General features: G+C 40.2%; 1 protein-coding gene across 3 annotated transcripts in view; it reads right to left on the reverse strand.

The window, feature by feature from the left end:
- Nucleotides 1–15,159, reverse strand: part of GLRB (glycine receptor beta) — a 133,571-nt gene that overhangs the window by 65,054 nt on the left and 53,358 nt on the right. For all 3 annotated transcript variants that reach the window (XM_075198264.1, XM_075198261.1, XM_075198270.1), the window contains exon 2: nt 1,558–1,708. In XM_075198264.1, the coding sequence (XP_075054365.1) occupies nt 1,558–1,679 (122 nt within the window). In that variant the 5' untranslated portion in view covers nt 1,680–1,708. The remainder of the gene's footprint in view (nt 1–1,557; nt 1,709–15,159) is intronic.

Genomic DNA, 15,159 nt, shown 5'->3' on the forward strand with positions numbered 1-15,159 from the left:
ATTTGTCTTGTCAAGACTCGAACTAAGGTTAATAGAGCCTTTAGGAAGTTTTTTTTATGGGTTTAGGTGGTTCAGTGGTTAGTTACCCGGCCATAAGAGCTAGATTTTGACAATTCAACAGGGCAGATGGGGTTCATTTGTCTGAGAAAGGTTTGACATATTTAGTTGAGGAAATGTTTCAACTTCTTGTTGGGCTTTAAAAAGTTCACGGTGGTGACGGGCTAAGTTCCTGGGGGGAAGAACATAGCTGTGGCGGAAAGCAGGCCAGTCACAAGCCATACTGACACATTTGGATGGCAGCTGGGCATTCTCCCTTAACAATGAGGTTCAATTAGTAATACTACCCCTTGGGGAGTTATGGTTTACTGCCTGATTAGGTGGACCTCAGCTAGTAGGCCAAAATGGGGTAGAGTTGGGGCAGAGTTGGGCTCCACTGCCTACAAGTGTTGGAATATTTTAGTTTTATGATTTAGGAGTATGGCTGAAGGCTGATTGGTCTTGCTTTCATTTGCCACCACTTCCATTCAATTTAGTTTTCAATAACATTTGTGACCTTTTATTCGCCAAACTTATGTCTTTATTTTAAGGAGGTAAGATAACTCTTTGTAAGTGAAATAAAGTAAAAGATAATGTGTATCAACCGCTAGGTGGCTATATAAATTGATTAAAATATTACTTTAAAAAGTAAGACGGCAGCAGTCGTTTTCTACGTACACTGACTACCTGGCTCTCCAGAAATGTTGCCAGTATTCCAGAATATGTAACAATAGGGCTAAAACATTGTTTCTAAACATTTGTTGCGCCATTTATTTATTGTCAGATGTTAACAAAATATATTGCAATAATTCCAAATGAGGAAATAGTTATGCTAACAAAAGGTTTCACAAAGTACAAACTAAAAAATAGTCCTAAAAGTACCCAGAATTCACACCTAAAGATCTATAGGCCACTCTCAGAGCTCCTCGACTTAGGCTACTGTTGTGATTAGCTTTAAAAGCTCTATAAAATGCACTTTGCTGTCTATCATGGGTTTACACAGCAATAATTTTGATTGATCTTTTAACAGACAATAAAAAAAATACTTTTAGGCAATAATAACAAATTGTGCCATCCACAATAACAAGTCCAAGTATGGGAGTGTCTATGCCCTTTCTCCTTTTAAAGATCATAAAAGTTTATAACACTCGGATATCCGTAGACCGTAAATGGAAGTTCCCTCAGTTAGCTGAAATGTTGCTCTGTCTGTGTGATCTTATATCATGTGACTTACTCGTGTTATTTTATTATGTTTTTATTTGTGTATGAAAATGTAAACTAAAACCTCTGGAAAAAACAAACAAAATGAAGGAGTGGAGACAAAGGGTGTACCAGTGCTTTGCAAAACTTACTTTTGTCACTAAATAAAAAATACAAATTCTTGAATAGCACACAGGCTGTATTAGGCATAGCCAGAATACCTAATACACAAACATTTTCTAATTAATACTTCCCTCTTTAACTATATTAAGCAGCAAACGTTGTCCATAAAAAAAGTACAGTATAAAAGAAGTGACTTACGATGGGCAGAGATATTGTTTCTTTTTCCCTTTTCCTTTTTTTGAAGACTTCTCTTTAGAATGCACTCCATCCAGCCACAAGGAGAACACAAGGAACGCCAAAATCCCTAAAATGAACTTCATCTCGATACATTAACTACTGGACAACAGACCTATAAAAATAATAATACTTTGTTAGTCTACAGAAAAACTACACTGTACACAAATGAAGTACTGATTACAAAGCATAAAAATAAAGTAGCACATGTATTGAACAAATATAAAATAAAAGCGATACACCCTCCAAAAAAATTTCAACACACAAAAAAGGTACAAATTTCCTGTGATAGTACTTGCGGAAAACAGGACATAACTTTACAGGTTTTCATACAAGAGAGCAACGTTGTTAATCTGTGTAACTCTCATTTTTAATGAAGTTATTTTTTACTGTAGAGTAAGAGCCCTACAAAGAGGAGTGTTTTTGGATACAAGTGGCCAGAAGCATAAGAAACTAAAAGAGAAAAGGGAAATTGTAACCTCAGCTGTAAGAAAAAGAGGTATATTTGGATACTAACATATGCCAGGTACAATTGGTCATATAAAGTTTTTGTTACAAGAATATAATCGAAGCTGAGGGCAGAATGTATCAAACTGCAATATATTGTGCAGTGTGCAAACTGGATACCGTTTTCACATCCAAACTACAGGATTTATCATCCTACAGTCTGGAGGTTGAATCTCAAAACAGAAGCTAAACACAGAGTGACAGTCAGCGATTGATTGAGTGGGGCAACAGACCATTCCCGACTGGCTGTCAGCTAGCATCATTTTGAGGTTTGCGTTCTTCAGGAGCAATCCGTTGCTCCATAGGTTTTTTATTATTATTATTATTTTTTTACAATCCTATGGATTAGAAAATTCCTATTAGTACTACGATGGACAAAAGGGTCTATTTACTATTAAGTGGTGATAGGGCTGATGATTTTCTATCACCACTTATCGCAGGGATAGAAAGCTTCCTAGTGATACTCCCATTTGCGCCAGAGATAGGGTTTTTCTCTAAATAATAAATAAGCCCACAAGAGAGAGAGAAGATTCTTATTACTTATTGGGGGAAATTATTTTATTGTGGGACATTTTCTATTTTATTGGGGGGCACTTTTGTCACTATTGTGGCCCTATAAGTGCAAGTATTACTGCTCCTATGTGAATGCTGGTGCTTGTGGTTGTACAAACTATAGCATGCAATAACATTTGTGGGTAGTCAGGATATGTTGTCAATGGTAATGTCACAATAGGATGATCAATACATTTTAAATTGTTTTACCCCAATATCCGACAGCCCAGGGGTGCAAAACGGGGGCCAGTGATTTTCAGTATTGGGCCGCTACTCTCTAAGCAAGAGAGCCCTCTTGTTTTTGTGGGGGATCAACTCTGAAGGTGTTAGCTTGAGGCTGAACAGGTTGGATTGTATTATGCTCTAACGAGGAGACTTGTTAAAACAGTCCATTTAGTGTCGCCTAGTAAAAGGGGAATCCTAAAACTTGTTGACCCCCCTATTTTAGTGGCACATTGCAGAGGCTTTATATTGCTCCCAGCTCCTTCCTGCTTTATTGTCAGATTTGTTTGTTAGAGCTTGTAAGTGTTATGAGCCACAGCACTGCTTGTGACGGCTCACACGGAACTACCTGGCCCCAGGTGGTTGCTAGACAACTGGGACATCTCTTTTTCACATGACTGCAATGCAGCGGTAGGCTGTATGGGGCGCGCTCCTCGTGGAGCAATCTGATTGGTCAGCAGTACTATAAATAGGAGTGCTTAGCCTCCCTGCCAGTGATAGCGTTCTAGCTGTGTGCTGTTCATGTAGCCTGCTGTTCTCCCTCTCCTATTGCTTATCTGTTGCCTGACCTTTCTGTCCGATACCTGAAATTACTTGTTTGCTGCCCGTCTCGATCTTTGGCTTGTCTTACTGGATCTTCATGATCGCATATCAGATTTTCCTGCTCGCTGCCTGATCTCATTTATTCACAAACATTTGACCACATTCAACAGGAGAGCCCCAATCTGCCTGAAATATGCTATATTTTCAACCTCCTCACCTATTTGCCTACTATCAATCATATTTGCCTACTCTTATGGAATTTCCAGGAGACTCCCGAATTGCGGGAAGATCTCCCAGACTCCCAGGACAGCCTGCCATTCTCCTGTATCCAGCCCAGTTCTTAGTGAAGTGGGCGAGATGGGGGCCTCCGTGGTGCGATTTGTCGCAAATTTGGTAATTTTGGCTACACCCCCTATAATGAAATGATGCAACTGCAGCATTGCACTGCAGAGCCAGGAAGATCAATAGGGGACAAAAAATGTTGGCAAGTATGTAAACAATGCTAATACATCCCCTTTCCCATATAAACAAGTTCATTTGCATAATGACTGCAGGTCACAAACCAGCATTAGCTCTGCAGGCCTTTACTTTGCTTAGCTTTAATGTCCAAAAATTACAACCAACATGTCTTAATCAAGATAACAAAATACAGTTCTTAAAAAAACAAAAAAAAAACAATCAGATTTATTCATTTGCAAAGACTGTTATAAATCCAAAGAACACAATTTGTTATCACTCATTTAGAAAGTGCCAAACATTTCTAGTGCTGGCAGAGCAGAAGTAATAAATATACAAACGTCACACATAAATAAAAAAACATGAGAAAGCAAAGACTGTAAGAAGTCTTGAGTCTAGGAATCAATGTTACCAGTTCAGTAAGCAATACTCCTCAGTGGTTGATTCCTTCACCCATCTGTAATCTGATTCACTGTACTATGTTGGTTTTAAACATGGGGATCTATTTAAAAAGTTCCAATTTTGAAATTCCCCATGGCACATGCATGTGGAAATTATCTATTGCTTTATTTGTTTTTTTGAAATACCATGAAAAAGTCTGTTATGCACAACTGTCCTGTCCCCACTGTTTGATCCTGCTGCTAACCTCAATTGAAGTTAATGGAGCCATTATACTTTGTCTATTTATAATTCTCCATGGTGTGGTGAACACTATCCCTTTGGAGCTGTTACACTTTGTCTATTTATAATCCTCTATGGTGCAGTGAGCTTTCCCTTTCACAGTGAAAACAGGGGAAAAAAACAATATCCTCCACAAACAAGGCAAAATCAAATACTTCTTCGGTGTACAACACCTACTATAACAGTGCTGGCCCTGCTGCCTTAGTATGACCAGTTTTTTACACTTCTTAGTTAAAAATAAAATTGAATTTGTAAGGTCCTTTTTAAGATGTTCTAGACACATGAGAAGCTTGTTGTGTGCGAAAAGCACTGATCTGTCTGTGCACTAGACATATTGCAAGCCATGGTTCCCGCCATTGACCGCAGGAAAAGTACACATTACATAGCCACCACGTGAGTGTGTTTTTCCTGAATGGCAGTGACCTCAGACCCCTGCCGTTCTCACGTTAGGGGGAGTAAGGGGGTTTAGTAGCAGTATACCGCTAAGGGTAGCAATTTTTGTAACATATATCATACTTTTTTTCCTATGCCTTCCGGGAGCTGCCGTGGGGAGGTGGGCGTGCGGGGGGCGGGGCTCCGAAATCACGTCAAGTAATGACGTAAACGCGTCATTTTAAAGCGGGGGCAGGGCTAAATGCCGCAATTTCGGGAGAATCTCGGTATTTTGGCGCTAATTCTGCCCACTTCGGAAGATGCGGGAGATTGCCATACTCTCCCGGGAGTCCGTGAGACTCACCCAAAATGTGGGAGTCTCCCGGACATTCAGGGAGAGTTGGCAAGTATGACATATATCTATAAATGTACTTTCAACCACACCTACACATTTGTACATGTATTGAGACAAGGAGAAAAACTTCAGGTGTATTAATACAATTGAAGATATGACTGTGTGATTTGAAGCTTCATGGATAGGAATTGTATACATTTGAGGTGACACTGTGGTTGAACAATGTGGCCAGATGTAGTAGTAAGATAGCTGACAATGTGTTAGCTCCTGCAGTGCTGTGCAGTTGTGGGACTGTGCTGTACATTCGATTTGTGAGATGCAGTGAAAAAGGATTGTGGTGTTTGAGTGGAATATATAGTGTGTATCCTTTACCTTTGCTTTGAGCTGTGAATCCTGGAGTTCCTGAGATGTTTGGAATGGATTGTGGAAAGGCTGAAAGTAGTTTGTAATGTGAATTCTGAAATAATGCGTTTTTTTGCTGGAGAAATTAAGTTAGTTAATATGCCATTAATTTAATCCCATGCTTGCAAGATGGCTGCCATTAAAGGAACAAACACACAGAAAGATCCCCCAGCACACTGCTATGGCCAGCAAATCCACTTCTGTATTTGTCTGAGAGGCATGTTGGTGTCAGTAGCTGAGGGGAAGTGCTGGCATTGGATTTCTGTTTGGAGGCTTCTGGGGTTCCTACTGGTAAGTTCAATTTAAAAACACATAAATGTATGGCCCAAATATATGGGACTCTCATTGTTTAGAGTTAGGACTACCCTATTAGCAAAATCACCGTGGAGAGGCGGGTGGCTTTAACATACATTTGCAAATGTGTGCAGCTAAGACATTTGCATTTTTATCTACAGTAGAAATGGCAGGTCTTTTGCTGGCCATAGCAGTGTGCTGGGGGATCTTTCTGTGTGTTTGTTCCTCTTATGAAAACCCCACCCTTTCAAGCACCTGCTCTAGCCTATAAATTGATTGAGCAACTTCCACTTCTGAAGATGGCTGCCATTGTAAGCTAATGTGATCATCATGATGAGACAAATGGCTCCTGTGTGAGGTAAATATCTTTGCTGTGACGCTACACGTTTCCAAGTGAATGAAATGTGGATAGAGAGTAATTGCTGAATAAATGATAGATGTGTATATGTGAGATAAATGGAGTTTATAGTGCGAGATGTTGAAAAATGGATGAAAGAGTTAAATGTGTTTTGAATGCTTAAAATGGAGTCTAACCTGAGAGTATATCTCTCTTTTCCTCCACAGCTCCCCCCCCACACACACACACAATACAAAAGCACACCCTTCACAATGGCCACTGATTTATACTACACCCTCACATCATACAGTTACACACATTTAACAATAGGTGAGACTGATTCACACACACCCTTACACCACACAATAGCTGTTAAACACATACACACACGATAACTCATATTTTTATAAAACAGACAATGAATGCAATTTACTGTATGAACAGCTATGCTATATCACCTACATTAATATCGTAAATAAAACCTTCTTGAGTTTGTATAATACACACTGTCTACTGTTTTATAATATATATGAGTTTTACAATTAGAATGCTAATTAAGAATACAAAACATTTTAAATGAAGTTACATCTTGTGTGCAGTTTTTCTTGAAGATATAAGTATACGTTATTACATAAATATTGGTCCTGTGGATTTAGGAAGAATAAGAACTATATTTCTTAGGTTAAATCAGAACTACCTTTGTGAGGAGTTGGTTGACGGTAATAAGTCATAAATAACGTTATTTAAATGGACATTTGCCAGACTATTAGGACCCATACCTGAGAGATACCCTTTTGCAATAACCCACCCTAAAATTGCCAATAAATCCGTAAAAACGCAATCACAGTCCTGCCCACCTGTGAAATTGTGGCAAAAAATTAAATACTTAGCCAGGTGGGTGTCAAGGTTTAGGGGGCACATAAAAAATAAAAGGGGTTTATAATTTCCTCGTGGTGTTCCCACAATAGGCACAAGCCGCTCACATGCAGGTGCACAGACTCACAAGCAGGACCCTTCCTCCCCTTTGTTTTCACATCTGCATTTACTTAGTCTACCTTTTATGGGCCTGTTTCATGTATGCTCTGGTTTTCCCCACTGTACGGCTTTACAGAGCACTTACAAATCAACAACAGTAACAATAATAATAGTAGGAAGCAGTCTGTGCTGCAGCTTCTGTATATTCACCACTGTAATAGTAATTTTATAGCAGTCACCAGAATATCAGCTCTGCATTATAGTCCCAAGAATATGGCTTTTTAGTGTACTGCGGTCACAAGAATATGGGATCTACATTGTTCTGCTGTCACCAGAACATGGCGCTGCATTGTATCCATAATATGGACACTGGAATGCACTGTGATCATTGGAGAATAGGTTCTGTATTTTACTGTAGTCACCAGAACATGGGCTTTGTACATTTTTCTTTTACCAAGCTATCCACACTATTTACATTTCTATATTATCAAATGCTATGGGGCAGCACAGTGGCCTAGTGGTTAGCACTCCTGCCTCATGAGTTCGATTCCCGACCATGGCCTTATCTGTGTGGAGTTTGTATGTTCTCCCTGTGTTTGCGTAGGTTTCCTCCGGGTGCTCCGGTTTCCTCCCACACTCCAAAAACATACTGTTAGGTTAATTGGCTGCTATCAAAATTGACCCTAGTCTCTGTCTCCCTGTCTGTCTGTTTCTGTGTGTGTGTGTGTGTCTATATTAGGGAATCTAGACTGTAAGCTCCAATGTGGCAGGGTGAATGAGTTCTCTGTACAGCGCTGCGGAATTAGTGGCGCTATATAAATAAATGATGATGATGCTATGCTATGCAGCATAGTTGCCTACTCTCCCGGAATGTCCAGGAGACTCCCAAATTTTTGGGAGTTCTCACAAACTCCCGAGAGAGCAGGCAAAAATCCCGGATCCAGCTGTCGTCGTTCTTTAAGATGGTGGGGGCGGGGCTAAATTCGGCATTGTGGCCCCGCCCCCTGTTGCGATTGGCTAAAATTGCCTAAGATTGACAGGTGCGGAGCCTAACGGCGCACCACGCGTGGCCGCGCCCCCCTCAACGGACCCCCTCCCGGACAGCTGCCTCCAAAAGTAGGCAAGTATGCTATGCAGTGGAATGTGATACACACAATGATTTAAAGATATCAAATAGTGCATCAAGGGTATCCTTTTTCCCCCATAGCATTGTATGCTCATTTACACTGTATTTGCTTAGCTGCTGCGCCTTTGAGACATTGGGTTTAACAAAAGATTTCAACACTTTTTCCATACAAGTATAAAAACTGCCCGGCTCTCTTTCCAGTAGCGAGCATGATGCTAAGGAAAAACACAGAGATTCCAAGCTGGCAGATAACCACAAGAGTGCCCGAGCAGCACAAAAGCATTCTCTAAAAACAGTAGAGCAAGGATATTCAGTAAAAAAAAACATGGTGAAGGACAATTTACAGAAGCTGACTGTTTTAAGATTCCTACAGTTACAAGGTAATTTTTTGTATCTCCACCTTCCACGGTCTTTACTTATTCCAACTATGACGCATCACCAAAAGCTGCATAGAATTGCCAGTCACATCGCCAATACTGATTTATTATTGGCTGCCAAAAATGCCGTTTTCTTACAATAGCTGCAATGACTTTACCCCATGTAAGTAGGGATGTGCACCGGCGACTTTTGAGGTCTCGTGTTTTGTGTTTTGGATCCGGATTTTCGTTATTTTTGAGGTTCGGATTTGTCTCGCAAAACACTTGACGAAAGGTCTCGGTTCGGATTTAAGGTTTTGGATTCGGATTTTTTTTGAAAAAAACATAAAAAGTTTAAAAATCAAGTTTTTGGGCTTATTTTCACTCCTAGGCTATTATTAACCTCAATAACATTCAATAACAAGCATTTCCACTAATTTACAGTGTATTCTGAACACCTCACAATATAGTTATTAGTCCAAAACGTTGCAACAAGGTATCTTTCTGGACTGCGTAGAGGAGTGGGTCACCACAATATATATTAAAAACCCAGTGTTTTGTTAATATACTTGTAAATCAGTTCATCAGGACACTGAAGCATGGGTGGGCACTGCTGAGCTCTTTATTCAGCCATTTGCAGACCCTGGGTACATTGCACACTGGCCACACCCATTCCCAGCATTCCCCATGGTCTTAGGGACCATCACTAAAGATTCAAGCTTAAACATATAAGGGAGTGTCTACAAACATTAAGCATATCTAATGCAATAACATCACATCTTCTTTTCTTTAAAGATAAGCCCTGTATCCTTCAGTATAACAATTTAACAATATAACATTAAGAACATCATCTAACACGTTTCAATGAGTCTCTCAGGTCTGCGTATTTCTCTTATGGGTCTTTCACACAAAGTCTGTGTATCGTCAACCATGTTGGACCTTTCTTCCATCATGGTTTGTTCACCATTATCAAGTCCATCATACATGTCAGATGAAGGGTATTCTTCAGTCGTGTTGCCATCACTATGGTTGGGTTGAGATCTTAAATCGACCCGATTTCTTCTTACTTCTGTTCCACGATCTGTACGTACAATATAAGATCTTGGTGCTACTTGTGCTTGCACAATACCTTTCTGCATCCAAATGCCTTTCTCATGATCTCGGAGACGGACTTGGTCACCTGATCTTAGATCAGATAAGCTTTTTGCTCGCCTATCATGGTACAGTTTCTGTTTCTCCTGTTGACGTACCTTACTCAGTCTCACCAATGCTGAGTTATGCGTATTAAGCAGTTCGTCACTTATCGGAAGATTTGCTCTAATCCTCCTTCCCATCAGCATTTGTGCAGGAGAGAGTCCATTCTGTAAAGGTGTACTGCGGTAGATTAAAAGACTTTTGTAGAAATCTTCTTTGCCGTCTTGTGCTTTTTTCATTAGACTCTTTACAGTTTTTACTGAACTTTCCACCAACCCATTTGACTGTGGATAGTGGGGACTCGATGTTGCATGGACAAATTCCCACTCTTCAGCAAACTGTCTAAATTCAGCGCTGGAAAACTGAGGTCCATTGTCAGTGAACACTTCCATAGGAACACCATGCCTTGCAAAGATTGACTTCATGCAACTGATTACGGCTTTACTAGTAGTTGTAGGTAGAGTCTGCACCTCAGGGTAATTAGAATAATAATCAGTCACGACAATGTGTGTTTTTCCAATACAATCAAACAAATCTGCGCCTACCTTCTGGTATGGTCTCTCTGGCACTGCATGAGGACTCAGCGGCTCGACTTGTTGCTTTGGTCTGTACGTAAGACACAGTTCACATGTAGCTGTTGTCTGTGCTATGTCCTGGTTCATTCTTGGCCAATACATCACTTCACGCGCCCTCCGTTTACATTTCTCTTCTCCTAAGTGGCCTTCATGTATCTTGCACAGCATAATTTTTCTTAGTCGTGCAGGTATAATAATTCTATTGCCTTTGTAAATAATACCATTGACAACCGTAAGGTCAGTGCGGTACATCCAATAATCATGAATAGACAGTGGGCACGCATTTTTTTCTGCTGGCCATCCTTTCAGAATGATGTCTTGTAACACTTTCATTGTGATGTCTGTCTCTGTTTCTTTTCTTATCTGTTCTTGTCTTGCAAGAGACACAGGTAGAGACGCTACAATCAAATTAACATATGCGTCTATCTCTTTATCCATCAGACTTTCAGAACCTTCACTTTTGTTCACAGCACGGGAAAGTGTGTCAGCAATGTACATGTATTTACCAGGACAGTACAGCAATTGGACATCATATTTCTGTAGTCTTATAAGCATTCTTTGAATTCTCATGGGACAGTCATGTAACGATTTAGCCATGATAGCTACCAATGGCTTGTGGTCAGTTTCCACTGTAAACGCTTGACCATACACAAATTGATGAAATCGCTCACATGCATATGTGATTGCTAGAAGTTCTTTTTCTATCTGAGCATATCTTGTTTCAGCACTTGTCAATGCTCTTGATGCATAGATTACCGGTTGCCATGTATCCTCATGTTCTTGTAACAACACTGAGCCTAGGCCAAATTGCGAGGCATCTGCTGAAATTCTTATACTTTTTGTAGGATCAAAGAATCTTAGTACCGGTTGCTCTGTGATGGTCCATTTCAAGTTTTGCCAACTTTCTTCTTGTTCATGTGACCACATCCACTCATTATTTTTGTCCAACAACCATCTTAGAGGTGCTGTTTGTTCGGAGAGTTGAGAAATAAACTTTCCTAAGTAAGTAATCATTCCTAGGAATCTTCTCACGTCGTCTTTGTTGTTAGGACGTTCCATGTTTATTATGGCTGATATTTTCCTCGGGTCAGGCTTCACACCTTCCTCCGAGACCACGTCACCCATAAAGGTAAGTGTTTTCACACCAAATTCACATTTGTCCTTGTTCAGCTTTAGATTCACCTTCTTGATAAGTTCCATTACTTGTCTCAGTCTAGAATCATGTTCTTCTTTTGTAGATCCCCAGACAATAATGTCATCCATCATTGTTTCAACACCTGGAATGTGTTCAAAAATCATGTGTATCCTTTTGTGATATACTTCTGGAGCAGACAATATCCCATATGGTAGTCGAAGGAATCTGTATCGACCTTCTGGGGTATTAAATGTACACAGCATTGAGCTGGCTTCATCTAGCTTCATTTGCCAGAATCCTGAAGATGCATCCAATTTACTGAACCATTTTGCTCCCGCAAACTGTGACATGATTTCATCTCTGGTTGGTAGTTTGAAATGTTCTCTTTTAATAGCCTTATTTAAATCTCTTGGATCCAGACATATTCTGAGTTGTCCATTTTTCTTTTCAACAATTACTAAGGAGCTCACCCATTCAGTAGGCTCATCAACTTTCTGTATCACACCCAAAGCTTCCATGCGGTTTAACTCCTGTTTTAGTTTTTCTCTCAGCGCAAATGGCACTTTTCTACAGGGGTGTATCACTGGAGGAACTTGCGTGTCTAGATTTATCTTATGCTCGCCAGGCAGACAACCTAAACCTTCAAACATGTCTCTGTATTCTGTAAACACTGATTTGCATTCATCTTCTACTTGTGATGTCACCATGAAAACTTTCTTTATCAAGTTAAGCTTCTCACATGAACTTAATCCTAGAATCGGTTGTACATCTTTATCCACAATCAGTAGCGATGTTTTGAACTTTTGTCCTTTGTAGCTCAGGGTCACTAGGCATGTACCTTTCACAGGAATTTCCTCCCCAGTGTAGCCTGTAACTTTCACATTGGCTGGATGAATTTTAGGTTTTACTCTAAAAGTCTTATAGTCTTGAAACGATATCAAATTCACCTGCGCACCAGTATCAAGCTTAAAGGGAATGACAATCTCGTTCACTGTTAAAGGAACAATCCATTCTTTCTTGTCTGTACTGCAAAGTTCAATACAATTCACAAAAAAATCTTCAGACGTAGCTTGTTCAACGGCATGCACTTTGTTTGTTTCACTATTGGTTCTACAGCATTTGGCAAAGTGATTAAGTCCACCACATTTCATGCAGGTTTTACCATAAGCAGGGCACATTTTAGGATTGTGAGTATTTCCACATCTACTGCAGATTTTCCTATTAGATTGCATTTTAGACTGCTTCATTTTAGAGAATGGTGGTTTGCTTGGCTCTGTTTTCTTCACCACATGTACAGTAGTATCAGATTCCTTGTGTAACTGTTTGGCTTGCAGTCTGGTCATTTCTGTAGATCTGCACATAGTCATTGCCTTGTCAAGTTCTAGGTCTTGCTCTCTCAGCAATCTTTCTCTGAGTCCATTATCAGGTATTCCACAGACAATACGATCTCTAATCAGTGAGTCCTTTAAATCACCAAACTCACAGGTTTTACTGAGTGATTGCAGTTCTGTAACATACTGATCAAATCCTTCTCCAGACTTCTGATCACAGGTGAAAAACTTATATCTTTCATATGTCACATTTTTCCTTGGCACAAAGTAATCTTCAAACTTTTGCATTATAGAAGATAGCACCATATTCTGCCCTTCAGCAAACTGAAAACTGTTATAAATGTCCAGCACATCCTCTCCTATCACATGGAGGAAGATGGATGACTTTGTTTTATCCTCCATTGCATCAGCTCCACATGCAGCAAGATATATATTAAACCTTTGTTTAAATCTTTTCCAGTTTTCAGACAAGTTGCCAGACATGAGCATGCCTGCTGGAGGAGACAGCCTATCCATAGTTACTCACTGTTTGATGTGACCAGAGCACAAGACAGATATTCAGACACTGCGTGTCACACCTTTACAGACTTCTGCAGGATCCTTTCACACTCTGAGCTCTAGCAGTCCAGTTAAAACTTCTTCTGACACCATGTTTTGTTAATATACTTGTAAATCAGTTCATCAGGACACTGAAGCATGGGTGGGCACTGCTGAGCTCTTTATTCAGCCATTTGCAGACCCTGGGTACATTGCACACTGGCCACACCCACTTCCCAGCATTCCCCATGGTCTTAGGGACCATCACTAAAGATTCAAGCTTAAACATATAAGGGAGTGTCTACAAACATTAAGCATATCTAATGCAATAACATCACACCCAGAACTTTTATGAATCGCACCAATAAATGTACCTGGACTGCGTAGAGGAGTGGGTCACCACAATATATATTAAAAACCCTGAACTTTTATGATTCGCACCAATAAATGTACCTGGACTGCGTAGAGGAGTGGGTCACCACAATATCTTAAAAACCCTGAACTTTTATGAATCGCACCAATAAATGTACCTGGACTGCGTAGAGGAGTGGGTCACCACAATATCTTAAAAACCCTGAACTTTTATGAATCGTACCAATAAATGTACCTGGACTGCGTAGAGGAGTGGGTCACCACAATATATATTAAAAACCCAGAACTTTTATGAATCGCACCAATAAATGTACCTGGACTGCGTAGAGGAGTGGGTCACCACAATATATATTAAAAACCCTGAACTTTTATGATTCGCACCAAAAATTGTACCTGGACTGCGTAGAGGAGTGGGTCACCACAATATATATTAAAAACCCTGAACTTTTATGATTCGCACCAATAAATGTACCTGGACTGCGTAGAGGAGTGGGTCACCACAATATCTTAAAAACCCTGAACTTTTATGAATCGCACCAATAAATGTACCTGGACTGCGTAGAGGAGTGGGTCACCACAATATATATTAAAAACCCTGAACTTTTATGATTCGCACTAATAAATGTACCTGGACTGCGTAGAGGAGTGGGTCACCACAATATCTTAAAAACCCTGAACTTTTATGAATCGCACCAATAAATGTACCTGGACTGCGTAGAGGAGTGGGTCACCACAATATCTTAAAAACCCTGAACTTTTATGAATCGCACCAATAAATGTACCTGGACTGCGTAGAGGAGTGGGTCATCACAATATCTTAAAAACCCTGAACTTTTATGAATCGCACCAATAAATGTACCTGGACTGCGTAGAGGAGTGGGCACTGGGCACCACAATAAAATATATAAAAAACCTTCAACAGATCTGCATTACACTACACATACGGCTGCTCCTCCATCCTCTCCATCATATACATGTTGGAGTTTTAGCGTGTGACAACCTCTTGTTTTTGATAATGTCAGTGCATTTTGAATATTTTTCAATTTGCCCCACACCACTGAATGTACTTTATCTATGATACGCATCTATCTATCTTGACTGCGTAGTGTGGTGGCCCCGGTACACAATTTGGTACCGAGGCCACAATATAATTAAAAAACCCTCCACGTGTCAGAATTCCACCAAACAAGTATCTGGACTGCATAGTGGGGTGGCCCCGGTACCCAATTTGATACCGGGGCCAC

Source organism: Mixophyes fleayi, chromosome 1, assembly GCF_038048845.1.
Source record: "Mixophyes fleayi isolate aMixFle1 chromosome 1, aMixFle1.hap1, whole genome shotgun sequence".
Taxonomy (NCBI): domain Eukaryota; kingdom Metazoa; phylum Chordata; class Amphibia; order Anura; family Limnodynastidae; genus Mixophyes; species Mixophyes fleayi.